General features: G+C 59.3%; 2 protein-coding genes across 10 annotated transcripts; one reads left to right on the forward strand and one right to left on the reverse strand.

Annotated features, from left to right (window-relative positions):
- Positions 1-3,526: 3,526 nt before the first annotated feature.
- Positions 3,527-20,059, reverse strand: AGAP2 (ArfGAP with GTPase domain, ankyrin repeat and PH domain 2). Of its 4 annotated transcripts, none has more exons than XM_051832893.2 (19): positions 18,033-20,059; positions 11,696-11,754; positions 11,018-11,105; positions 10,776-10,861; positions 10,518-10,665; positions 9,376-9,510; positions 8,938-9,047; positions 8,349-8,507; positions 8,115-8,201; positions 7,922-8,026; positions 7,350-7,512; positions 7,043-7,162; positions 6,264-6,392; positions 5,320-5,379; positions 4,931-5,079; positions 4,753-4,843; positions 4,389-4,611; positions 4,046-4,301; positions 3,527-3,912 (listed from the first exon to the last, which is right to left on the reverse strand). In XM_051832893.2, the coding sequence occupies exons 1-19, from the start codon at positions 18,190-18,192 to the stop codon at positions 3,670-3,672; spliced, it is 2,571 nt and encodes an 856-aa protein (XP_051688853.1). In that variant the 5' UTR covers positions 18,193-20,059; the 3' UTR covers positions 3,527-3,669. The 4 variants fall into 4 exon arrangements, with proteins under 4 accessions (XP_051688853.1, XP_051688851.1, XP_051688854.1 ...); XM_051832891.2 differs by lacking the exon at positions 18,033-20,059 and adding an exon at positions 13,349-15,259; XM_051832894.2 differs by lacking the exon at positions 5,320-5,379.
- On the forward strand, positions 11,976-25,879 carry TSPAN31 (tetraspanin 31). 6 transcript variants are annotated; one of them, XM_070052521.1, is made up of 6 exons: positions 11,976-12,180; positions 24,061-24,228; positions 24,431-24,511; positions 24,834-24,962; positions 25,210-25,323; positions 25,419-25,879. In XM_070052521.1, the coding sequence occupies exons 3-6, from the start codon at positions 24,434-24,436 to the stop codon at positions 25,491-25,493; spliced, it is 396 nt and encodes a 131-aa protein (XP_069908622.1). In that variant the 5' UTR covers positions 11,976-12,180; positions 24,061-24,228; positions 24,431-24,433; the 3' UTR covers positions 25,494-25,879. The 6 variants fall into 6 exon arrangements, with proteins under 6 accessions (XP_069908622.1, XP_069908624.1, XP_002720969.1 ...); XM_070052523.1 differs by lacking the exon at positions 11,976-12,180 and adding an exon at positions 14,332-14,468; XM_002720923.5 differs by lacking the exon at positions 11,976-12,180 and adding an exon at positions 22,827-23,568.
- The last annotated feature ends 20 nt before the right edge of the window (positions 25,880-25,899 follow it).

Below are 25,899 nucleotides of genomic sequence, written 5' to 3' on the forward strand. Positions count from 1 at the left end.
TGAAGGGGGGTCGTGAGGACTGTGGTATACGCCATGCTCTCAGCTCAGGGCCTGGTGCACAGGAAGTGCTTTTGAACTTCTGTTGTTACTCTGAGCCGGCCCTGGTTCTGGAGACACTGGGTTACCTGGAGTCGTAGAGGGGTGGTCCAACAAAATCTATATTTTTAGATTTTTATTTTTATATTTTATTAGATTTTTATATTTTTAGATTTTTATTTACTTATTTGACAGGTAGAGCTACAGACAGAGAGAGAGAGAGAGAGAGAGAAAGGTCTTCTTTCCATTGGTTCACTCCACAAATGGCCGCTATGGCTGGTGCTGCACTGATCCGAAGCCAGGAGCCAGGTGCTTCTTCCTGGTCTCCCATGTGGGTGCAGGGGCCCAAGCACCTGGGCCATCCTCCACTGCCTTCCCAGGCCACAGCAGAGAGCTGGACTGGAAGAGGAGCAACCAGGACTAGAACCCGGCACCCATATGGGATGCTGGCGCCGTAGGCGGAGGATTAACCAAGTGAGCCACGGCACCAGGCCCCCCAATAAAATCTTTTGCAAATGTGAGTGGGGAATGGCTGGGGCAGGGTGGCCCTCGGTATCATCAGGAAAGCTGAATTCAGGAAATGAGAAACATCACTGTATTTTGGATAAGAAATCCCTTTTTACTCTCCTTGGCTTTTGGCAAGACTCCTGTGGAGGTGTTTCTGTCCCAGCTGTGCTATAGCACACAAGAGGAGGGGAGCAGGGTGTGTGGCAGATGGCCACCAGGGGGTGGGGACAGGCTTGGCAGACGCACCAGGAACCCAAGCGAGGAAACCCAGGTGAGCCATGAAGCTGGCACAGAGGGAGGGGCAGCAGCTCTACCACCAGGGGAGTCCCCTTCTAGGACCCGACCTGCTGTAACCTGGAGGGCTTAATGTTTTGTTACCGCATCTCCACACAGGGCCAGAGTGGCAGCCCACTGAAAAAAGGAACCCAGTGGATCACTGAGTGTTGGGATCTGCTGGGGGGGTTCGCTGGCACCTTGACCATTTTTCATGGGCCAAGAATTAAAGGAGCCTTCTCACTGGCCTGTGGTTTCATTCCCAGCTAATGCCATTTTCTCCAGCGTCCTTGTTTCCCACGTTGTCTCACCCCTAACAGCTTTGGCCGGGAGGAAGGAGACTGGAGGTGCAGTGGGGCAGTCCAGAATCTGTCTCGGAACCCAAGGGGGAACGGCAGGTCCTTCTGACATCACCTGTACCACTTCGCCCTCTTCCTCTGCTCTGGCCAGGCCACACATCTGCACTGTTCCCATCACAGTTCCTGCACCCTGGAATCCACCTTTTCTGGGTCCCATGGCTGTGGCCGAGTGTCACCCAGCCCAGGACTCTGCAGGGCAGCAGCTTCCATGTGATCAGACCTGGGTGTGGCCCTGCACCCACATCTTGTTTGTCAGCACAGTGGCACACCTGCAGCTGAACACCTTGAGGCTGGGTGATGCTGAGGATTGGAACCAACCCTAACCAAAGAAGCTGGTGCCACCAAGGATTCCTCAAGGCAGACAGCAACACGCGGTGGCCAGGCCAAATCCGCACTGGCTGCTGGCCCCGCCCTGCCCCATCCAGCCCCGTTCAGCTGCATACACACGGGGACCCGGCTGCATGCTGAGCTTAGGTGCTGGAAGCCGTAGGCTGCTGTGGCCTTGGTGGTCCTATGGATGACATTCAGGTGGGCAAATGGGCTGCATCAACCAGCAAGGGGGATGCGGACACCAGAGACCTTGGCCGACAGCAGCACATCTTGTCCTGGAAACCTACTCCTTCCCCTCCAAGTGCCCCCTGAGCAAGGCTCCTAGAAGGCCCCCCCAATTGTTAGCTCTACTGCGGTACCTCGGGATCCAGATCACAGCCCCTGGGGGAGCACTTACCAGGTGCCCTGAGGACACTGCCCAGATTATAAACAAACAGATCCCACCCTCCTCACTGCCCAAGGTCCCCTGGCTATGAAGTAGAGGGCGAGGTTTCAGCAAGACTCCTCCTGCCCTTAACCAAAACCACCCATCTTCTCATTTCCCTGCACGGGCACCACATCCCACTCCTTCCCAGAACTGGTGTCACCCTGGCTGGCAGTGACTTCTCAGTGCCCACCAGCCCCACCATCGCACCCACCGGTCCCCCTGCTTCCCCTGCCAGAGTCCACCTCCATGCCCACCAGCCCCAGCAGGAGGCACCCCTGACACTCCCAGCACCCCACCTGGAGCAAGGCCACACCCTGACCTGCCTCTGCAAGAACAGACCAGCAGCTCACCCCCTAGACAAAATCACTTTCTCTTTAATTGCTGTTGAAGAAGATTCACACCACCTGCCTCCAAGGAGAAGAGGGGGCATTCCCCCCCTGCCCCCACCCGAGTCCCCTCCCAAAATTACCTGGTCCTTTGCAAAATATTTTAGCCAGAAAAAGAAAGAAAGAAAGAAAAAAGACTGGAAACCACTGACACAGACGGCCAAGGGCTGGGTTGATTGAGGGAGGCGGGGCTGGGCCAGGTAAGTCCAGGTACCACCCCCTTTCCCTGGACAGGGCAGGGGGCCCGGAAACCCTGCTGCCTCTCTCACACCCTCTCAGCCCTGGCTGGGAGGGATCATGGGATTGAAGGATGGGTCTGCTCCAGTGGGAGGGAGGGGCTGGACAGGAAGAGTAAAGGGGGAGGGGTCCCACTGTAGAGGTGCCCCCTACCCCAGATCACCACGGGCGCTGCACAGTCACAGGTACGCAGTCACGGTCACAGACACTCACAACCCGAGAGCACCCCCACCCCATCCCACCCCCTGCCCACCCTTGGCTCCCCTACCCCGGAACGCCCTCCCCACGCCCCTGCCCGCCCCCGTCCCCAAGTTGGGGAACAGAGCAATAAATTACAAGGCCCCGCCCCAGCCCCCTTAGCCCCCTCCTGCCTCATCCCTTCTCCCTCCCAAGGTAGCAGCGAGGAGACACCCAGGCTCTTGGCTCGCCCCCCACCCCACTCTCTAGCTTCCATCCCTGGGTGGGCGTGCGTGCGTGCGTGTGTGTTTGTGGGGGTGGGGGATGTGCGTCCTGCTATCCACTCCTCATGGTCCCTTTCACGGAAAGGGTTGGGGACCCCCCCACCGCCATAGGCAGCAGGGGTCCTGCCCCTCGCTGCCCTTCCCTCCTTCGCTGGGCAGTGAGATCAGCGTGGAAGGCGCGGGGTCCCCGTAGTGGCCCAAGTCCCAAGGCCAACCCCTCCCTCCGGTGTGGCGTCGCCCCAGGAGCCAGCCTGGGAATGGGCTGCCGCTGCGGGGTCGCGGAGCCAGCTGGCAGGCCCGGGTCTCCTCGACGCCGCGAGGGGGCGCGAGCGGGCCCGTCCCAGCGCCGGCGAGCCCCGGCCCCGGCGGGGCGTCCCCTTCTGCAAACACCGAGCGAGGTGGGGGTGGGGGGGACCCAGAGCGATCCGAGGGTGGGAACAGTGGAGAGGGGGCGTGTGGAGCGGGGGTCTCCATGCCTCGGTGGGGAGAGGGGGTGAGTTTGTGTCTTCCGGGAGGCGTGGGGGCTGTGCCCTCGTGGGGGTAGGAAGTGCTCCCGTGGGGCGGGGAGAGGTGAGTGGGTGCATCTGTCCGGCGGTCCACCCGGTGTGGTCGTGCCCGGCCCGCCTGGGGGTGGGGTCTCTCCCGCCGGGCAACTATACCAGCGCGACCGGGGCGTCCACGCGACCCACGCTGGCGGCGCTGCTCCGGCGGCGGGGGCTGGGCGTGGCGGCGAGGCTAGGCGTGGTGGCCGCGCTGGGCGTGGTGGCCGCGCTGCCTCCCTCGCCGGGGCAGCCGTGCTGCAGGAGGATGTCGGCGCACAGCTGACTGCCGGCCTGGCGGGCGTAGAACAGCGCCGTGCGGCCCTGCGCGTCGCGGGCTGCCACGTCGGCGCCGTACTAGGGGACAGGAACGGTCGCATGACCGTGTGCCCCCAGCGGCTGCCCCCGCACTGGACCCACGTCCAGGTAGGTGCCCGCTGGGAACTGAGGGCCCTGCCGAGCTCCTGGGACCCCACCCCCACTCACGTACCCAGAGCAGCAGCTGCGTGATGACCACGTGGGCGAGCTCGGCCGCTAGGTGGAGTGGGGAGCGGAGTTGCGGGTCCTCTGCGCTGGTGTCCAGCGGCCCGTGCCGCGCGTGGGCCAGAAGCAGGAGAACAGCGGCCACGTCCTGGGCTTGCACCGCGGCCCACAGCTGGTGGCCGAGAGGCTCCTCGGTGCTGCCCAGCGGCGCCAGGAACAGCAGCTGCTCATATTTGGCACGGATCCACGACTCGCGCTCCTCCCTGCGAGACCAGGGATCCACCAGGAGGGATCTAAGGACCCCTCCACGGGAGCCACACCACCAGCCCCGGCTGCCCCTGCACACCTACCTCGAAGAGTCCCGCGTGGGCTTGGCGCGGCCCCGAGTGTCGCTCTCCCACACGCGGTTGGCCGTGTCGTTGCCAATGGCCGTCAGCACCAGGGTCAGCTCCCGCGGCCAGTCATCCAAGTCGAGCGAGCGAACGCGGGACAGGTGTGTGCCCAGGTTCCGGTGGATGCCAGAACATTCGATGCAGATGAGGGCGCCCAGGTTCAAGCTGGCCCACGTCGGGTCTGGGGACGGAGGGCGGAGGTGGGCTCGCGGCTGCCCGACGGCGTGGGACGCACACGCCCGAGGTCACGCCTCCCCCCCCCCCCAACTGCGCTCCCATGCCTGCCACCGCCCCGCCCGCTCCGCTGGCCGTGTGCACTCACTGGGGGCCCCGCAGTCCACGCAGGTCGAGTTCCCCTTGGCGTTCCGGATGGCCTGGATGGCCACGGCTTCGCTTTGGCTGTCTGTGCGCAGCTGCAGAGACGGTTGGGGTGAGCCCGGACACCGCTGCTCTTCCCGCACCGCCCCCCTCCACTCCTCCCCCACCTCCTGAACCTTTACCTTGACCTTGCTGCTTTCGCAGCACTGCAGACTGGCGAGGATCTGACTCTCAATGGCCTGGACCCAGGCATCCCGCTCCTCAAAACTGGCTGCCTCAAAGTGCCAGGTCTGGCCAGTGCTGGACACGATCAGGAACTCGAAGTTCTCCTCTGGGTGAGGGGAGGGGACGGGGTCATGAGGGACAGAGTTCAAGCAGGGGCTGCCTTCCCCAAGCCCGGCCCGCCCCATGGCCCTCCCTCCCGAGCCCCTGGGAGTGGGGCGGTGGGGGTGGGGGAAGCAGAGGGAGGGGAGAGCAGAGCGGGAAGCCCCAGCACATGCAGGGGAAAGCAGAGGCACCCCCACCCCTCTGCACCCCAGCTGAGTGCCCCGCCCGGCTGCCCGCGTGTTACCTGCTTTATAAATATTTCTTAAACTACCAAAGGATTTTAGTTTCCACATTTTGCGCTTGGCTGGTTTCCCGAAGCGAAGAAGATAGAGATAGAATGGAGAAGCAGAACAGAGAAAGAGAGCGAGAAAGGAGAAAAGAGAGGCAGGTGGAGAGATGGAGCAGATAGTGACAGAGAGTGCCAGAGACAAAGCAGGACAGACAGATGGGGAGAGAAAGCAGAACTAAAGTCAGTGGCCCCGGAGCAGAGTGGAGCGGAAGCCAAGAGCCAGGAGAGTAGGCGAATCTGGAACGTGGGCCTGAGCACCCGGCAGAGAGCAGGGGCAGTGGGGACTGGGGGGATGGGTGATCCTGACCAGTGAGGAGCCGGGCCTCTGGGAGGGGGAGGGAGGGTCAGGAGCTGAACATGGGGGAAAGGGACGGATGCTGGGTCACAGGGCTGGGATGAGAGGGCCCTGGGGCCAGGGGGAGTCACGTGGCAGGTGTGGGTAGGGGGCAGGAATCAGGGATCGCTGTGATCACAGCTGTTCTGGGAGCTCGGAACATTGAAAGTTACTAGGGGAGGGGCTGGGAGGGGTCACAGAGTCAGCAGAGGACACGGAAGTCAGGGGCTGAGTTTCTGGGCGTAGGGGTTGGAGTGGTAAGTGGAGGCAGGGGCTGGGTCAGGAACTGGGAGGTCATTAGGAGAGGGAGCAAGAGCCACAGACTCACGGGTGTCACTGGGAACGGGTACTGGAGACTAAGAGGGGAGAAGGCATTGGCTGGGGAGCATGGAAAGGGGAGGGGCCGGGCAGGGCCATCCGCTTCCCCACTAAATTGTGCGCCATGGGAATGACAGTCAAGTGCTCGGCTCGGGCACACTTTCTCCTGCTGCAGGAGCTAGGCCTGGGGTCTGATGCTGGGCATGAGGGTCCGGGGTGGGCGTGGGACCACCCACCAGAGCCTCACCTTCAGCCTGCACAGCTGAGCCTTCAGTCTTGGATGGCGTTGTCAACTTTTTTCTCCTCTGCTTCTTCACCATAGGAGAAGGAGGGGGTTCCCGACTCAGGGGGCTCAGGTCTCCAGATGGGGTACAGTCTTAGGGAAGGGGACACAGCTACCTCAGTTGCCCCCTCTACAGACTTCCTGACTTCCAGATAGCCCATCTCCTCCCCTGAACTAGCTCTGGCATTTTAGGGCGCCCCTCCTCAGCTGTGCCTCTCATGGTGTTCCCCCTCAATCGCTCCTGGGGAGGTGTGAGGAGGAGCGGTTTGGAGTCAGACCCCCACTCAAGTTCTGGCTCTGTCACTTACTGGCCTTGAGACCTTGAGCAAGCCCCTTAATCTTCTGAGCCTCAGTTTCTTCACCCATTAAATGGGGATACTGACCTTGACCTGACAAGGCTGTTGTGAGGATCACTGTTACAATGTTGCTTGCTATTAAAGCATCCCAAATATTCATGGCTCTGTGCTGGAGAATGAAGCAACCCTCTGAGGCAGAAACGATTATCTCCATTTCACAGATGAGGAAACTGAGGCATGGAGAGGGCAAGTCACTCAGCCCTGTGGCTAGCCTGGAGGTTTGGCTTGAGAGAGCCGGCTTGTCTTAACTACAATAGATAGCTGGGTATGCTTGGCCCCAGGGCAGGCTCCTTGTGGTCCCTCATGCATTTGTCCCAGCCTCCAAGCCTCCACCCACATCCCACTGAGATCTGGAAGACAATGGATGGAGGGGTAGTCCCCACTGACCAGTGCTGAGGGCCCGGGCCAGATTCCGATCTGGTTTCAGCAGGTGCTTGGATGTCTGGTCTGGTGGTGGCTGCAGGGAACTGGGGCTGGGGCTGGGGCTTGGCATGGGAGTGGTGGCTTCTGTGGGAAGGGGAAGAAGATGAGAACTCAGTGAGCCTCTACGTGCCTCCCAGCCCCATCCCTTAGGCAGTCCCTCTCGATCGCCCACCTTCCCACTTGGCCAGCGCCAGCCCCCACTTCTCTCCTCCCCTGCCCGTCACCCCAGCCCCAGCCCCCTCCCGCCCCTCTGTGCAGGGGCCCCACTCACCAGGGCCTTCACCCATCTGCACAGTGCTCATGTCCTTGACCAGCCCGTTGATGCTGGCTGAGGGGCCAAATGCGGAGATGGCCCTCGGGGGCCGCTTGCCCGGGACTTTGACTGTGGTTCGCAGCAAGTCCATCTCCTTGCCGTGGGTACTGTGGATATAATCCTGGAGCGGAGCAGGGGTTGAGAGTGTAGGGAAGGTTGGGGTCCTGGGTGGTGCTAGGCAGCAGCCAATACTAGGGGCTGGATAGGGCCTGGAGAGGGCCCTGGGAGCTGGACTGGGTGGCAGCTTCTTGGGAAGGGGCCGTCACACTTGGCCCAGCTCTGTCTCCTGCAGGAAGCACCCCCCGAGTGGCTGGTCCTCCTGGAAGGAGGTCCTCCCTGGCGGTGCTCCCTCTGGACTGCTGTTTCCCAGGGAGACCAGGTATACCTCTATATCCCTGACATGGGTACATGGTAGGCACTTAACACGTGTAGCTAAACCTAAGAGACCAGCGCGAGAGCTTCCCAGCCATTGTGAGTGCTTGTCAGAAGCACAGACAGGCAGAGTTGGAAGGGCAGTGGCTGCCACTCACGTTAATGCTGGGGTGGTACAGTAGGAAGCCGTTACTGGACAGGGTCACATACTTCTTCTTCCACTCTTTGTTCAAGGAGTTGCCACTTCGCTTCAGTAGGAAGCTCTGGGGGAGAGTGGAAAGACATGTGTGGGAGGAAAGCCAGCTCAGGGCAGCCGGGCCCGCCTTGCCCTCGGGCCCCTGGGCCGCTCACCTGTTTGATGGGGATGGCTCGTCCGCTCCCTGTTATCTCTCCCCGACTGTCCAAGCTCCGCTTCTCAGAGTCACTGCCCCGACGATTCTGGAATGGTCGTTGGAGTAAGTTAGGGGATACGCTGATGGAAGGGCAGGCTGGACAGGCGGAAAAGGGCCAACAGAGGGGTCTGGTGACTAGGGAAGACGGACAGGCAACAGCAGAGAGGAGGATGGGGGTCGGCAGGGCCAGTACCGCAAAAAGGCTGGTCCTTCGCTTGGCCGCCCGGTGCAGGGAGCCTGGGGTGCTCAGTCCAGCCACGGCAGCTGCCTCTGCTCGGAGCTCCCGGTGGCCAACGTTGGGTGAGGACGGGAGGGAAGAGGAGTAGTCGCTAGTGTGGCCTCCGTTACTAGCCTGGGGGCAGATGGAGGAGTCAGCAGAGCTGAGACCCCCCCCACCCCCATCAAGCCACACTTACTGGGAACCACACTGCTTGTTACTGGGAACCACATTGCTTGATCTCATCGCCATTTATTTATATTCTCATTAATAATAAAAAAAAGTCCTCCCTAGTCTTGCCATAGTGGTTCGGACTTTGCAAAGCTTGGCTTCACATGGGTTAAGCTGGTGACCTTGGGAGGCTGGCTGATTTGCTCAAGGACACTGCAAATGGTGCCTCAAACCTGGTTCCTTTCCAGCTCAACGCGCTTTCTACAAAGTTTTCCTGCCATTTCCATCTGCCCCCCTCAACTCCCCCAACTTCCTTGAGTATTCTGTACCTGCCCTCGGGTCCTAGGCCCTCCGCTGCACCTCGCCAGGCCCTCCCTCTGTGGTCCCAACTCACCTGCCCCGCAACAGGGGTGGAAGCAGCTGAGTGGCTTGGGGAGCTGGGCAAGGACTTGCAGGCAGCTAGAAGCTGTTGCTGTTTGCGCAAGGTCACCACTTTCTGGGCCACTGGGGAAAGGGGGAAGCGGAGGAGGCGTGAGCAGGGCAGATACCCCAGACCACCCTTGCGTCCCTACCAGCTTTGAGGAATCCCTGGGAAATGATGCAGGCGCCGACTTCCTTGTCTCCGTGGCCCTCGCCAGCCGTCTACCAGTTCCTCCAGCCCGGAAAGACTCTGTGACTATGAAGCAGATCCCTGGGCTCCCTGATCTCTCCTCCCTCCCACAGAGGCTAATTTTCCACCATTCACAGAGAGAGGGCTGGATGCCTGAACACTAAGGATAATGCAAGCCCCTGGCCTCTCCTTCCCCCACGTGCTGGGGGTCGCCTCGCTCACCTTCCTGGAAGACCCGATCCACATTGAGCCCATAGGTTGCGCAGGTCTCGTAGTAGCTGCAGCGTTTCATGTCTGTGCACAGCGCCCTGGCACGAGCATCGCCCACCACCCGGGGTGAGGAAGCACTGATCCTGTCTGGGGGGACAGGGAGGGCACAGGAGTGGATAAGGAGCCATTCCCCACTTTTCACAATTCCCTGTTCCTTTGCTCATGGCTCAGGTTGTGCTCGCTAGGGACAGGGTATGAGAGAACATCCATCCTGTGACTAAATGGAATGGGAGTGTATGAGCCCATACTGGGTGCATGTGAGTAGGCTGGGGGAGCTGCCTGAGTGTGTGTGTGTGTGTGTGTGTGTTCCAAGAAGTCTCCAGAGGTGACTGGAGCTTCCCAACAAGGCTCAAAATGGTGAGACTCCCTTGGTCTTGCAAATTGACTTAACCTTGAACTGAGTGGGAGGATACGTGCAGTGTAGACTACGAACAGGTTGAATGGCCATGGGTAACAGGTGCACTGCTCACTCTGCGGTGAGAAACCAGGAGGCAAGCAACAGGTGGAGGCAGGCACCTGCAGAACAGGCATCCAGACAGTCCTGCCAGCTCTACACAGGCAGGTCTGGAAAAGCTGTCCCGGCCCTGGGGGAGACTCTGAGAGCCCCTGAATTATACTCTGAAAACCAAGAGGTTTTCCGCTCTTGTGTTTGCTCCATGATTTCTTTTTCCCTTTCTCTGTCTCTCTGTCTCTCTGTCTCTCTGTCTCTCTCTCTCTCTCGTCAGCATGACCCAGCTGCAGCAAAGGAAGACAGAAATCTAGGACTTGGGTTTCTGCATGTGCTGGAGAGGTGGCATCAGGCAATGACACTGTATGAATGCAAGGGACACGGCAGCTCAGGAGAGGACTGCAGACGGCTTGTAGAGCTGTGGAGCTGTGCTCCCCGGGAGCTCCCTTCTTCCCTGCTCAGGCCCTGGGGTGCTGGTGTTGCCTTTAGGAGAGCCTTATCTGGAGACCAGTCTCCCTCCTGAGGGAACCTGGAATCCAAGCGGTCATTTCCACACCTTACTGAGCTCTCTCCCGTGTTGGGAGAGCCACACCCTGGTGGCTTCCCCAGCTCCACTCCCCACCCCCACAGCAGCACTGCTCCTTACCCTGTGTCCCCACCAGGGCCAGGGCCAGGCCTCCTCGTCCCTCCCCTCGAAGGGAGCTCAGTTGCCCATGGAGACGGCTCACAGCCTGGAAACTGTTCTCATCTTCCAGGCTGAAGACGAAGATCACAGCATCTGCCCAGCCTGCGAACTTGCCAGGGGGGAGGGGATAAATGGAGGGTCAGACAGGCCCACTCCTCTGGAAACCATTCTGAAAGAGACCCCAGCCAGCCTACCTGTCCCGTCCCCCCACACTCTCACCTTGGCATCAGGTGCCCCCGCTTCTTCTCGGATCAGTACCAGGTGAGTCTGTCCATCCACCAACATCTCCTTCTTGTACTGCTCACCTGTCCAGAAGAACTTCAGAGCTGACCTCCCCCTACTCCTGGGGCCTCAGCCCCTCCACACACACACACACCCACACCCACACACAGCCCGTCTCCATGCCTACCTAGTCACTGATCTTACGCCTGGCTTCCTGACCCCAGTCCACAGTTACTTACTCTCTGTCTTCTCCAGCACCTGGTAGGAGCCGGTCAGGAATCGGTGGATGAGCGATGACTTCCCACTCCTGGCATCACCCAGCACACCCTGAGGGCAAGAGATGGTCGGAATCAGGAGGAGGCAGGATGTCCCAAAGAACCCAAGGGGACTGCCAGTGCTAAATCCTCCCAGTGGGGCCCTACAGTCAGTGGAGAGCAGCCGGAAGTTATGGGGGCACAAGAATGACAAGAAACAATCCCAAGCTCAGTGTGGAACACAAGGGAAAAAAAGTCACCCTCTCCGGGCCAGTGTTTCTGTGTTTCATTGTTTAGGAGACACAGCGGACCCACCTGTGTGAGCCATGTCACTGCCCTAGGCACTGGCTGGAAAGTTTTACCCAGCTGTGGCTAACAGAACTGCAAGGGCCAAAGGGCAGGTGCCAGGGGTAAGGAGAAGCCTGGAAGAGGGCCACGGACATGCAGGGAAAAGGGGACGGGGCAGAAAGAGTAGCGAGGAAAAGGTGGTGCAGCTGTCTCAAGTGCCAGGATGGGGCAGGAAGGGAGATGCTGAGGAGGACCAGGAAAACATAGCCCACTGTCAGAGAGAGGGAGGGAGGCGGAGAGAGGAAAGGTGCGGGGGGCTGAGCACGCCGCAGTGAGAGGCAGCCTTCCCTCATGGACAGGGCCCGGGTTACCTACCAGGCGCAATTCAGGAATGGAGCGGCTCAAGGTCCATTCCTGGCTGTTGACCACAGCCTCTGTAAGGGGAGAGGGGCAGTAAGAGGGGAGGCTCCCGGCCGGGGAGCACGCACGGCTTCCAGCTCCCCCGGAACCCTGCCTGTGCTGGAGAGAAGGGTGCAGCCCCTAGGTCTGAGAGTGGTCCCCAGTCCTCCCATCCCAGCCGCTCCCGCACAGCTGTTGCTGCCGCTCAGCGGTTGCTTAGCAACAGAGCCAGCAAGACAAAAATACTTCAGTTGGCATCTCCCTTACAGCACAACCCCAGACTGAAGTCCCTGCCCCAGCCGGAGGCCAGGGCTCTGACAGTGGCAGGTGCTTCCCTCTGGACTGAGAGAAGAGCTCCTCCCTGACTCACTGGTTCCCAGGGCAGATCCCGGCAGGCAAGTGCTGGGACATAAAAGGAAGTGGACCGTCCTCAATTTCCATTTCAGAGGAGAGAAATTGAGGTGAGGGCTTCCCTTCCTCCTTTTCAAGGTCATCAGCCTGGCTGGGTGACCCTGACCCCTCCCCGCAGCCCAAGGAATACAGCTAGAATTTCCCTGTCACCTTCCTGCCCAACACCTGCCCCATATGCACCCTCCCAAAGGAAGCTGGAGGACTCGATCCCCAGGCCCCCGGGAATCCACAGGCCTGGTGGGGGAAGGATGCTCCTTCCGCCCCGCCGCCGGGTCCAGCCCCCGCGCCCGACTCTGGCCGGACGTTCCCGGGGCGCCGCAGCTGCGGCGGGAACTCTGGGATCCGGAGCCATCTGCTCCCACCCGCTCTGGAGCCAAACCCCGGGGGCCGCCCCCGCTCCCAGTCCCGCCTCCCCTCCAGGGAGTGCGAGCCGAACTCAGAGTTCCCCCGCCTGTCTTCCCCCACCCGCGGCACAGGAAAATAAAGACACCCCTGGTGCTGGGGGGAACAAAACACTACCTTCCCGCACCGCCCCCCGTCTCCCGGGGCAAGACTGCCTTTGCTGCAGTTCCACCCCCTGACTCGCTCGGGGGTCAGTCCCGGGCGGCGGTGGGCTCTGCGGGGAGCGGGGCTTCCTTGTCTGCCACCTCTCCCCTTCCCTCTTCCGTGTTCAGCACGTTCTAGTCCCCGCGCGCTCCGCAGCACTCATTGCGCCTAACCTGCACCGAACGCCTCGCCGGCCTGCTCTCACGGCCCCAGGCGAGGAGCTGCCTGCAAGGTCACTGTCACCACACCTGCCAGAGTGCTGGGGCGGGGCGGGAAACTGAGGCTTCCGCACCCCCTTCAGCTTCCCCGTCGCTCCAGACCAGGCAAAGCCCTACTGCCAAGGCCCCCAGTGTGCAGCTGAGGCTGGCAGGGGTCTGGGGCGCCCTGGGAATAATTTCCTCCAGTCACTCTGACCAAGGGCATCCTTTACCCAGGAAACTGTGAGTCCCTCTGAAATCAAGTCGCCTCTCACGTCCGCACAGTGCAGCTACTGACCCCACTCCCGAACTCCCATGCTTCGCTCCAGTCCTTGGCAAGGAGTGAGCCCGGCTCCTCCGCCCACCCAGCGCCAACCAGCGCTTCCCCAGTTCCCTGAGCGTCGCCCCCCCTCCCCGCCCACCGCAAGCCCAGCTTTCCCTCCCGTCTCTGCTCTCGGGCCCTGACCCTACTCACTAGGGGAGGCGCGGAGCTCAGCGCCCAGCAGCTCCCTGGACCCGCTGCCAGGAGACAGGCCCGGGGGACCGGGAAAGGGTGCGGAGCCAGGAGGTCCCCCTGTGCTCTTGGTGAAGATACCGCTGATAAACTTGAGCATCTTGCGGTCACGGGTGGATGCTCGGCCACCTTCCCGGCCCCGTTTCAGCCCTGGAGCTGGAGGCTCCAGAGTGATTGGAGGTGCAGACCCGGGGGACTGCGCGGAGGCGGCGGGAACGGCGGCGGCTGGAGCCGGGGTTGCTGGGACGGAGAGCGGAGGAGGAGAGCTGGCCGGCGGTCCCGGGTGCAAGTCACTGTTGTCCAAGGTCTTACTCTTGCCTTTCCGAGGGGACAGCTTCCCTCGGGCTCCGGCCCCAGCCCCGACCCCAGCAGAGGTCGCGGCCGCGGTGCTCCCTCCCCCGCTGGCGGCGGCGGCGGCGGCCGAAGCTCCAGTCCCGGCGCTGCTCTTTGATCCCTTGACCCTGGGCTTGCCCTCGCTCTCGGGCCATGACAGGCGGCTCCCTGCGCCCTTGCCGCCCCCGGCTTTGGCTCCACTCGTGGTCACGGTCTTGCATGGCTTGGGCGCCGGCGGAGGAGGCGCCACCTTGAGCCTCCGGCTGCCGGTGCCAGGATGCGGGGAGGAAGACCCGGGGACGCCGCCGCCTGCCCGGCCTTCGGGTTCTGGGCCCCCCCAGCTCGGGCTGCTGAGTAGGGGGCGCCGGGAAGAGGTGGGAGCGCCCCCGGGCTTGGCATCCGGGCTCAGTCCCCCAGAGAGCGGGGGTCCCGGAGGGGCGGCCCAGAGGGAAAGGCGGCGGCCGGGAACTGGGGAGACAGGGCGAGCCGGACTGGCCGGGGCCGGGGACAGGGCGGGGGGCTCCGCGCCCCCCGTGCCCGCGCTGCTCGTGCTGATCCACAGCGCATCCTGCCGGTGGAAAAGCCGCTCGTGCCGCTTCTTGCCCGGCTCCTCCGCGCCTCGGGGGCTGCCAGGATCCCCGGTCTCTGAGCCTCTGGCCCCGGGGGCGCCGGCCGCGGCCGCGGCCGCTGACGGAGAAGGCGGCGGCGGAGGCACAGACTCGAGCTTGACGAGGGTCAGCGAGATGAGGTAGGTCGTTGTCCGGCGCTGAAGCGCGCCCGCGCCCCGGCTCATGGGGCCCGGAGACCCCCGAGCTGGGGAGGGGAGGGGGCTCCCCCGGACTGCCTCAGGGGGGCCCGGCCATGGGGCCGCCCTGCTCGCTGCCCCCAGCCCCCGGACCCCGCTGAGCACCCGGCCGGGCTCCGCTGTCGCCGCCGCCTCCGCCGCCTCCGCTTGCGCCCCCCTCCCATCACACGGGGCGCCCCCTCCCCATGCTCCCCGCCCTGCGCCCCCACCCCCTTGGAGCCCCGGGACCTTGGTGCTGCTCCAGGGAGGCGCGCCGGACCGTGCACCCCGGCCTGGGTGGGGGCGCCGAGATGGGGAGTGGAGGGCGGTGAGGACAGTAGTGGGGGCAGATCGGGGAGAGGGAGGGGAAAGGGGGCCGAAAAGGGGACCGGAGGGGGGGGGAGGAACCGGTGTCGGGGAGGCAGGGGCGGGGAATGGGACTCGAGGGACGGGGCCTGTGGATGCGGTCGGAGGGGGGTCTTGAGGAGGGTGGGAAGCTAGAGGGGCTGGCGGTGCGGGGGATTCGCAGGGGCGCGGGGAGGATGCTGGGGATGGAGATACAGGAGGCGGCGGGGGAGGAAGGAGGGAACGCGAGGGGGTGGGAACCCACGGGTCTGGGGTCTGGGAGGGGAGGAGCGTGAGGTCCGGGCGAAGAGTCTGGGGGCCTCGCCCGGGCTCGGCTCGGTCCGGATCGGCGCTGTGTCCGGGCGCTCCCCTCACATTGAGGAGGAGGCGGCCCCCTACCCCCCCACCCTGTCTCCCGCCCCCCTCCACCTCTCCACCAGCACCGCTGTCTTCGAGGGTTGTGCAAAATCCAGGACTGGATTTCCCTCCCAAATCCTGGGCTGGATTTCCTGGGATTTGGACTCACCTCCTCCAACAACCTAGCCCCCTCCTCTGGCTCACCAAGGTTAGCGAGCGCAACTGCGAGGTGGGATACTTAGTGACAAGGACAACAACAGATCTACTGGGTGGGCAGGCCGCTGCAAACAGAGCAAACTTGGACTCACTGACAATTGTGAGGAAGCTGGAGTGAGGAGGCAGGGAACCCCGAAATCTCTTTCCTAGGACCCCTCTTCTCCCTCAGGTACTGCCTGGACCAGGTCCCTGCCTCATGGCCCAGCCCTCTCTCACCCCCTGCCACCCAAATCACTCCCACACTTGATGCTTTGATTAAGCCCAGCCTTGAGCTGATTGTCCCAGTGTGAACTTGGAGAGGTGTCTCCAGGGACAGGGACACACACGGGACTTAGCAAGGGGGGTGGGGGTGGGTAATGCCTGGGGAGGGAGGGATCTGCAGACTCAGGAACCCAGGCTGCTGGGTGAGCCAAAGGCTCCAGTTGGGGTGGAGGGAGAAAGAATACTCTACAAATTGACACCCCACCACCACCAAAATGCATCCAGTCTCCATAGCAACCGTGGCTCCCGAGTGCCTCAGGAGCAGCATGGATAAGCATAGAGGAGGGATGCTGAGCAGGGTGGGCGTGGGCCCAGGGGCTGTTGGATTGGCGAAGACACCACTCTCACACCTGGGCACCCACGTGAGGGGACTTTTGCTCCTCAAATATAAGGCCCCCCGCAGTCAAGGCTGCAGGAGCTGGCCTCCTCCGGGTTCCCATTCCATCTCCCAAGGGTTGCGAGGTGGGGCTCCTTTCCAAGGCTAAAGAGGAGGTGAGCAGAGCGCCTGGAAGCAGTCTGTTCTGTGTCTCGCACCCCGCTGGGGCCTTGAAGTTCAAGGCTGACTGTTGCCCAGCCTGGTGAGAAGCATGAATCGGTCAGGCTGACCAGGAACAGAGGTCGAGGCCCGTGGAGCCGAGGTGGGATGGGAAGGGGGAATGTCTCCCGGCGGCCCTGGGATTTGGGGAGTCTAGCGGTCCCCTGCTCTGGCGTCCCACCCTCCTGACGCAGTCGAGACTATAATAAGTGCTGCCGTGGGCGGCTCTTGGAGGCAGGAGCGGCGCTGAGCTCGGCCCAGTGGGGGGTGAGGGTGGGGGCTGAACCAGGAGGCCGGTACCGGATCCCTCCGCGGTCCTGTCTCACAGGTTAGCCGCTTTCCTGCGGAACCCGGCGGACACCAGCCCCAGGGTTGGGGACCCTTTAGCAGTTGTTTTTGGAAGGAAAGGGTCGTTGACTCGGTCCTGATCAGTTGCCCTCTCTGTTCAGTGGGAGCAGAGTGCCCACTGTCCGGGAGGGAGAAGAACAAATCACTTCGGAGGAGGGGTCTTCTCAGGGAGTTCAGCCCCTACCCTTCCTCACTCCTGCCTTCTTTGGAGCTAAGCCAAGCTCTACCTGGCCTAAACCTCCCTCCCTCCTTTTAAAATAGGGGCGGGGCTTAGAGCTCCTCCCTGAGAGTCTCCATGGGCCACTGCGCCCAGGTCTGCCTTTCCCACCTCTAAGGCCACCGTGTCCTGAGTGGTTCCTGGCAAAGGGGAGGGGGCGGACAAGAGAGCGACTGCGGCCTCATGGAACGGGGGAGGCGTGGGAAGGCGCCGAGACTGTTCCACTGGGAGCCCAAACCAAGCCCTTTCTTCCCCAAGTTAGGCTCCAAGGGCCTGTGCCATCAGAGTGGGCTGTGGGAGGCGTCTCGTGGGAAGAATGGGCTCTTGCCCCACGAGGTAAGCAGCTGAGGCTGGAGAGGCCTGAGGGTGATGGGGGAGGAGCTTCTGCCAGACACCCTCCAATGGTCCTGAAGCCTGCTTTGTTAGCTCTCTGCTACCTCAGAGGTGAAGCTGCCCACAGCTCCCTAGGGGTGGGGCCGCGTGGATGAGAGAAGCTGCTCCTGCCAGGGCCCCACCACAGGACTGAAGGCTGGGGTGGGCAGGAGGATGTGGCGGATGGCGTTGCCATGGCAGCACTTCCTCCCTGTGTTGTCATCACTTGCTCTAATGGCACTAAGGAGGTAGAGCGGAAGGTGCGGGGTGGGGGGAAGACAGGGACAGGAGCATGGGGAGGGGCCGGGGTCAGGAGAGTCCTGGGGACTCCTCTGCCCTTCAGCTCTGCAGAGAGCATGGTGCGTGAGGGTTCCTGGGAGCCAGAGATTCCTCTCTCTCTCTCTCTCTCTCTCTCTCTCTCTCTTTCTGTGTGTGTGTGTGTGTGTGTGTGTGTGTGTGTGTCTGCAGCTGGAGAACAAGAGGTCACTGATCCTTAGCGGGTCCTGGGAATGAGCACATTATCCAGTCCCAGAACCTTCTGCCCCAGACGGCTTCCTGTTCAGGACTCCCCAGGCAGGGACCGAATCTACCACGAGTCTGTCACAGCCCGCCTCCCTCACGCTCACGCACTTCTCCATTGCCAAGAAGGTCAGATCAACAGTGACCTGTATTTTGTTCTCCTGGGAGAACAAAAGAGGAAGGGTGACACCTCCCATGTCGTTTCCCATCCTCCCCAAATGTGCTCTTTCCCCGGAGTCCCAGCTTCTTCTTGGGGACTAGGAAGTGGCAGATCGAGAAGCAGTCTAGACACAGCCAGCCCTTCTGTGCCCCGAAGGTCCCCAATGCACCCAGAGTGACGGCTGGTTTTTTTTCTTACCTTGCAAGCTGTTCAGTGAGGCCCGGATGCTGTCCTGGAGTTCAAGGTCGCCCACCCTCCCTGCTAGCTTCTTGAGGCGGCTTAGAGCCTGCTTGGCCACCTCATGTCGTCTGACTTCTGCTCTCACTGCGGCCACAGCCAACTGCCTCTGGGCATGCATGTTGCCCAGACCTGTCCTGCCAGACTAACAGCAACCCCTGGCCCTGAAGCCCATGGCCCCACAGCCCCCAAACCCAAAGCCTAGAAGGCCCCTTCTGCTGCGCCCCAGAACTCCCTGCCCCTGGCCGCCCTTCCGTCTGTCGGCCTCACTTCCTGACTAGAGAGTTTCAAACCCACAGCCTGGGACAGCACTACCTCTTGCACCTCCCACCCCCTCTAGCGTTGGCCCATCAGCCCTGTCAGCCTGCCCTTGCTACGATTCCCCAGCCAGGTAGAGCAAGAGACCTTAACAGGCATCCCAGGGCCTCCTGTAGGAGGTGGCTAATTAAGATGGGTGTTGGTTCTGGGAGAATGTGGCCAGCCGGGTTCCAGATGCAATCCCAAACTCTCACAGTCTTCACAGGAATCTGCAAGCTTGTTCCATCACTCCTAGCCCTCTATTCTAGTACTCAGTCTCTCTACACATGCAGATGTGCCCAGCATACTTTCAAGGGCACCACAGAAAGTCTCAGGAAGGATCGGTGTGGTCCTAGCTTTGAGGATGGCAGCTGGGATGCTGAAGTCCTGTACCGGAGTGCCAGGGTTGGAGTCCTGGCTCTGCTCCCAATTCCACCTTCCTGCTTAGGTGCACTGGGCAGGAGTGGTGATGACCTGGGTGACTGGGTCCCCTGACACCCACCTAGGAAACCTGAATGGGATTCCCAGTTCTTGATTTTGGCCTGGCCCAGCCTGGATCCTTGTGGGCATTTGGGGAGTGAACCAGGAGGTGGAAGCTCTATCTGTCTCTCAAATAAATAAAAATAGAAATAAATGGTAGAAAGTTTAGCCTTTCAAATTGTTCCAAATAAGTAAGGTTGTAGAAAATGGAATTTAAAAGATAAGTTTCTTGGTGTAAAAAATGTTGAAACAAGTGCATATGAAGGAACTTCAAAAAGGTCACATAAAATGAATATCATAGAAGAAAAACAGCTTAAAGTTCAACATTTTTTTGCTCTAAAATGTACATTTTTAAATGTATGTATTTGAAAGGCAGAGAGTGATGGGCAGGGTGGAGTGGAAAGGAGATAGATTTTTCCATCTGGTGGTTTATTCCCCAAATGGCTGGGACATCTGGGGCTGGATCAGGCTGAAGCCAGGAGCCAGGGTAGCAGGGACTAATTTCTTGAGCCATCATCTTTTTTTCCCCCAGGCACATTAACAAGGAGCTGGATCAGCAGCAGAGTAGTTAGGACTCAAACTGGCACTCCAGTGTGGGAAGTGAGTGTCCCCTGCAGTGGCGTAGCCTGCTGTGCCACAATGCCTGCCCTTAAACTCATCTTTTAATTCCATTTTCCCAAGAAAAAAATTTTAAAAAAAGATGTACTTATTTGAAGGGCAGAGTTAGAGAGAGGGAGAGAGATCTTCTGTCTGTTGGTTCACATCCCAAATGGTCCCATCAGCTGGGTCTAGGCCAGGTCAAAGCCAGGAGCCTGGAACTCCACCCAGGTCTTTTATATGAGTGGCAGGGGCCCAAGCACTTGGTCCATCTTCTGTTTTCTCAGATACATTAGCAGGGAGCTGGATTAGAATTGGAGCAGCTGGGATTTGAACCCACGCTCATATGGGATGTCGGCATTGCAGGCAGCAGCTTAACCTGCTGTGTCACGATGCCAGCCCCTTCCCATGAAAAATTTTTAAATTTACTATTTTATTTATTTATTTGAAAGGGAAGGAATGAGAGAGAGTGAGCAAACAAGAAAGAAATCTTCCATTCAGTGGTTCACTCCTCAAATGCCCACAACAGCCAGGGCTGAGCCAGGCTGAAGCCAGCAGCCTGGAACTCTGTATCTTTTTTTTTTTTTTTTAAGATTTATTTATTTGAAAGAGTTACACAGAGAGAGGAGAGGGAGAGAGAGAGAGAGAGAGAGAGAGAGAGAGAGAGAAGAGAGAAAGAGAGAGAGAGAGAGAGAGAGAGAGGTCTTCCATCTGCTGGTTCACTCCCCAATTGGCTGCAACAGCCAGAGCTGTGCCAATCCAAAGTCAGAAGCTAGGAGCCAAGGATTTGGGTCAAATTCTACTGCTTTCCCAGGCCATAGCAGACAGCTGGATTGGAAGTGGAGCAGCCGGGTCTTGAACCAGCGCCCATATGGGATGCCAGTACTTCAGGCCAGGGCATTAACCCACTGCGCCACAGTGCTGGCCCCTGCAACTCTATCTCATTCATCCACATGGATGACAGGAACCCAGCTACTTGGCTGTCTCCCAGAGTGTGCATTAGTAGGAAGCCAGACCAGAAGTGGAGCAAGGACTCAAACCCAGGTACTCCAGTATGAGATTCAGGCTTCCCTGGTGGCACTCTAAACACTGTGTTGAACACCAGGCTCCCGCCTGAACTTTTTATGAGTACCTTTTAACATACGATGTAAGCCTTCCTCAGTCAGTTACCACCTCCTGTTTAAAAGGCCCAAGTAGTTATGTGGAGAATGAATTATTATAGAGAAGGAAATAGCCCATAACCAGATAAACTACCATGATGCATGTTCAATTGTTTTCATATAATTAACATGTTCATAACATTTAGTGGTTTACAACACGCTTTCATCTATACTTTCCTCATGACAAGCCTGGGGGGGTGGGGTTATTTATCCCCGTTCTGCATAAAAGGAAATTGAGGCCGTAAGAGGCAAACAAGAGGTGGACAGAGACAGCGATCCTGGTCTTCTGACACCTCGGTCACTGCGCCACGCAGCCAAGCTGTTTGCCAGCCTGTCCCCTCTCCCTAACACCACAGTCCTGGTCTTGATTGGGGACCCAATCCCCAACCCAGAAGAGAAGTGGGTGGCTGAGAAATTGAAACAGACAGTGGGGGCCAGCACTGTGGCATAGTAGGTTAATCCTTTGCCTGCGGCGCCAGCATCCCATATGGGTACTGGTTCTAGTCCTGGCTGCGTTTTTTTTTTTTTTTTTTTTTTTTTTTTACAGGCAGAGTGGATAGTGAGAGAGAGAGACAGAGAGAAAGGTCTTCCTTTTGCCGTTGGTTCACCCCGCAAATGGCCGCCACGGCTGGCGCGCTGCGGCCAGCGCACCGTGCAATCTGAAGGCAGGAGCCAGGTGCTTCTCCTGGTCTCCCATGGGGTTCAGGGCCCAAGCACCTGGGCCATCCTCCACTGCCTTCCCTGGGCCACAGCAGAGAGCTGGCCTGGAAGAGGGGCAACCGGGACAGAATCCGGCGCCCCTAGACGAGAACCCGGTGTGCCGGCGCCGCTAGGTGGAGGATTAGCCTATTGAGCCGTGGCGCCGGCCCAGCTGCTTCTCTTCCAATCCAGCTCTCTGCTATGGCCTGGGAGAGCAGTAGAAGATGGCCCAGGTGCTTGGGCCCCTGCACCCATGTAGGATACCGGGAAGAAGCGCCTGGTTCCTGGCTTCGGATCAGCGCAGTGGTCATTTGGGGAGTGAACCAGCAGAAGGAAGACCTTTCTCTGTCTCTCCCTCTGTAACTCTTTCAAATAAAATAAATAAAATCTTAAAAAAAAAAAAAGAAGGAAACAGTGAAGACAGGGTTGAGGATGGAGAAGAGGCGGGGCCAGAGGAGGTGGGTAGTTAGGTGGCCTAATTCCTTTGTTTGAAATCTCGAACTTGCAAATGTCTCTTCTCCTGTACATTTTTTAAAAATTTGGATATGTGCTGCCTAAGCGAGCACGCTCCCCTACATACCTTACTGATACTTTATGGAGGGTAGGGCAGGTGCTGTGGCACAGCGGGCTAGAGTGTGCACTGTGATGCAGGCACCCCATATTGGAGCACCGGTTCAAGTCCCAGCTGCTCCAGTTCCAATCTGCCTTCCTGCTAACGTGCTTGGAAAGGTTGCAGAAGATGATCCAAGAGCTTGGACTCCTGGTACCCGTATAAGAGAGACTTGGTTGGAGTTCCTAATTCCTGGCTTCCTCCCAGCCCAGACCTGGCTGTTGTGGCCGTTGGTGGTGGTGGTGGGGTGTTAATGAACCAACAAATGGAATCTCTCTCTCTGACTTTCAAAAAATAAACAAAGCTTTAAAAACTGAGGGATGAGAGATTATAACTATGCGAATACTTGCACTGTTGAGGTTGAGGCTGTCCACTAGAATGTGTAAAAGGGTCTGAGAAGTCATAACCATTCCAGCGTGCCAGGGATGACTCGTAATCCTCACCAGAACTCCAGAGGTGCTTGTCCTGTTCCCTAAGCCCACTCTGCAGATGAGGGAACAGGCAAGGAGCGTTGGAGTCCCCAGCCCGGGGTCGCACAGCCACCAGTGGCAAAGCTGTGCTGCTCAGAACGCAAGCGCGCACAAGCTAAGCCACTCTGCGGGGCTGGTCGGAGGCTTCCCTGGGCTGTCGCCACCCAAACCGCTGCTTTCTCCTAAGACAGCGAGGGGGCATGGAAAGGATGGCGTGTCAAAGCGCTTAGTCAGTTATCAACCAGCCGCCACGCCTGTCTCGGAAGTAAAAACGTGGAGACCCCGTTCGCCTCCCAGCTTCGTCCCTTTGCCAGCTTTGGATCAAGATCGCGCTCCGGAGCGGTCGAGCCCGCCCTGCGTGTGCGCCTGTGGCTCGGTCACTCCCAGGACTCTGCTGGCTCCAGGCCGCTGTTCCCCACCCTGAATTCCTGGCTCCGTCGCAGCCCGTCGGAAGGCGCCGGGGAACGGAACATGTGCACCAGAGGACGCACAAACCTAAGACGGCCTCAACTCGAGGTCTCCGTGACCAGGCTAAGTGGTCCAATCTCCGGCTCCTTCGGGTGTTCCCACGAGTGAGGCAATAGCAGCAAGACGGTGGCGTCATCATGAGGTCACCGCCGGACAAGGGGAACGAGGCGGGGACGCGCCCTCCTTCGAGGGGCGAGCCCTCTCGCCAGGCTCTCGGAGCCTCACTTCCTCTCTCTCCCTTCACCGGAGCTTCTCTAGAGACTCTTGCCTCGGATCAGCCTTCCCTCCAGTCCTACCACAGCCGCGGAAACTCCGCTTTCAACCCGGGCTTTGGAAGTTTCGGCTCCGGTCTCTACGAGACTCCAGAAGCCCTGCCTCCAGTGTTAAGGCTCAACCAATGAAGAATCTAAAGGAGGGGCCGGGAGGCGGTTCGGTGACGTCATGTAGATTGATTGGCATTCAGGCCACAGACGTCCGGGATTAGCCGCGGGCGCCGTCAATCCAGAGGCAGGGGGTGGGACGGTGCAGGCTCAGAGAATTGGGTTTGGCTGGCCTGGATTTAAAGAGACAGAAGCTGTCGGGCACCTAGAAGACGGCTCGTAATACCCTCCCCCCGAGTCCTTGGGACCGCTTGGGTCCCCAGCACTGGGGCAATGGTTTGCGGCGGCTTTGCCTGCTCCAAGAATGCGCTGTGCGCGCTCAACGTGGTCTACATGGTGAGGTTTCCGAGGTGGGGGAAGCGTCAGCGGGGGGAGAGGCGAGCGGCGAGAATCTCCAGGGGACTTCCGGTGGGGAGAGGGGTGCACTGGGGGTTCCGGGAAGAGCCTCAAGAACTTCCGGCGAAGAGGGGGATTCCTGGGGACTTCCGTGGATGAGGGTAGACTTCCGGTAGTGAGGGGTCTTTTCGGAGGGTGGTGGGTGGGGAACAGGGCCAGGGCTGTGTGTATGAAGTGCCACCCCTCCCTTTAGTGAACCTGTTACTCCCCAGAATGTTAATCATGGACCACGCGGCCAGTTCAGTTTTTACGCTCAGAGACTATGCGGTCTCCTCGCGCCATCCTGACCTCCTTTGGGAGGAGCGCCCAGGGATGCACCTCGTCCCCCAGTCACAAACTTGAATCTCCTATTTTGCCTAGGCCCCCTTGTAATTGCCATCCACCGTGCTGCATGCCAGGCCTCGTTGAGATGAATGCTGCTGTTTCTTGTAGCTCGTGGGCTTGCTGCTGATTGGCGTGGCCGCCTGGGGTAAGGGCCTGGGTCTGGTGTCCAGCATCCACATCATCGGTGGAGTCATTGCTGTGGGAGTCTTCCTTCTCCTCATTGCAGTGGCCGGACTGGTGGGTGCTGTCAACCACCACCAAGTCCTGCTCTTCTTTGTATCCTGACTTGATGTGATGGGGGCCTCCCAGCTCTTGGGAGAAGTTGGGGGACCTCAGGGCTCTGACCATAATCTGTGACACAAATGCTGGTCTCATTGTTTTCAACTTGACATGAACATATAAAAGTCTGTAAGACCAGGTGGTTATTTTAGATGGAGCATAAAGGAACCTCGGTCTTTTCCGTAACTCTTACTCTCAGTACATGATCATCCTTGGTTTGGTGTTCATCTTCCAGTTTGGAATCTCCTGCTCATGTCTGGCTATTAACCGAAGCAAACAGGTAAAGGGGGCAAGTGGGATTCCTTCTCAAGTCCTCGATTTTCCTTAACCTTTAGCTCTCCCTGTTAGTCTGGCCCCAACTACCCAAACATCACCCTTTGGCCCACTGCTTCCAGGCACTTAAGCACTTGCTTCCTCTGGGATGTCTGTTAATTTCCCGTGACAATCTAGAGAACCCAAGGTGGTCATCTATCATTGTCTGTAACTGACACCATTGTGCTCCAGAGCGATGCTGTCTCCCTTTGCTAGAACGGGGAAACTGGGGCACTTCAATTGAGCTTCGATGTAGGGAAGCTGAACTTCCCTCTGCCCTTACCCTCCAGACAGATGTCATCAATGCTTCTTGGTGGGTCATGAGCAACAAAACCCGACATGAACTGGAAAGAAGTTTTGATTGTTGTGGCTTGTTCAACCTCACAACCATGTATCAAGACGATACTTCCTGCAATGCTGTGAGTTGGGGGTAGGCACAGCGGGGAGGAAGCAGGAAACCGGCAGATTTGAATGCCACCGCCCCTCTTTCTAGCAATTCCCTTGTGTCCAGGCACTGCTGGTGGGGGAGGGGAGATTTAGCTAAATGGGCTTCTAGGCTGTAGGATACTGGTCAGATTCTAGTAATTCCTAGGGGTGGCCACCCCAGACATTTGGAGAAGGCAGCTCAGCGTCTCTGCATTCTCCAAACACACGCCTTCTCCTCAGATCTGCAAGAACAGGAGCTCCGCATGCCCCATGTGTGGAGAGAAGCTCCTTAGGCATTCAGATGAAGCCCTGAAAATTCTGGGGGGCGTGGGACTCTTCTTCAGCTTTACTGAGGTACAGTCTCCCGTTCCCTCAAGTACACCCCTTCTCTGCAGGTCTGACCCTCTCAGAACTGAACCGTGCCTTCGTGGCTCCTCTTGTCCCTACAGATCCTTGGTGTCTGGCTAGCGATGAGATTCCGGAATCAGAAGGATCCGCGCGCCAACCCCAGTGCCTTCCTGTGAGACTCTGGCCCCTTCTGCCTGCTCTCCTGCGTTTTCTTTTTCCCTTAGGGAAAATCCAGGGTCTGCTGCCCCTTTTTGTTTGAGAAAAAGGAAGGGCCCTTTGCTACATCCCCTGAGAACAACTCAACAGTGAGGCTTCAGGGCTTGACAGACTTGGGTGCAGCCAGACTGCAGGCTAGAAAGAAAGCTTTCTGTCTGCCCAAGTGGATGCAGGCAGCTCCAGGGAGTGCATGGGGCGGGGCTGTTTCCCCTCTTCACCTTCCCACATGCTGGGCTCTGGAGGTCAATCAGGGGCAGAGCCAAGGAGAAAACCACCAAGAACGCCTAAACAGGACCCAGTTTGAGCCATTTCAGTGAATATAAAAATAAAAGCCATTTCAATTCCACGTTTGTGAGTGCAGGGGCT

Source organism: Oryctolagus cuniculus, chromosome 11 (assembly GCF_964237555.1).
Source record: "Oryctolagus cuniculus chromosome 11, mOryCun1.1, whole genome shotgun sequence".
Taxonomy (NCBI): domain Eukaryota; kingdom Metazoa; phylum Chordata; class Mammalia; order Lagomorpha; family Leporidae; genus Oryctolagus; species Oryctolagus cuniculus.

Bases quoted from the DNA above. Each gene is read 5' to 3' on its own strand.
- AGAP2 (XM_051832891.2), bottom strand. From the start codon at position 14,513: ATGAGCCGGGGCGCGGGCGCGCTTCAGCGCCGGACAACGACCTACCTC. The intron at 8,508-8,937 runs GTGAGTTGGGAC...ATCTGCCCCCAG, and splicing joins CCACCCCTGTTGCGGGGCAG to GCTAGTAACGGAGGCCACAC. The intron at 4,612-4,752 runs GTGAGTGCACAC...CTCCGTCCCCAG, and splicing joins CGTGGACTGCGGGGCCCCCA to ACCCGACGTGGGCCAGCTTG.
- TSPAN31 (XM_002720923.5), top strand. From the start codon at position 23,506: ATGGTTTGCGGCGGCTTTGCCTGCTCCAAGAATGCGCTGTGCGCGCTC. The intron at 24,512-24,833 runs GTAAAGGGGGCA...CTTACCCTCCAG, and splicing joins CTATTAACCGAAGCAAACAG to ACAGATGTCATCAATGCTTC. The intron at 25,324-25,418 runs GTACAGTCTCCC...TTGTCCCTACAG, and splicing joins TCTTCTTCAGCTTTACTGAG to ATCCTTGGTGTCTGGCTAGC.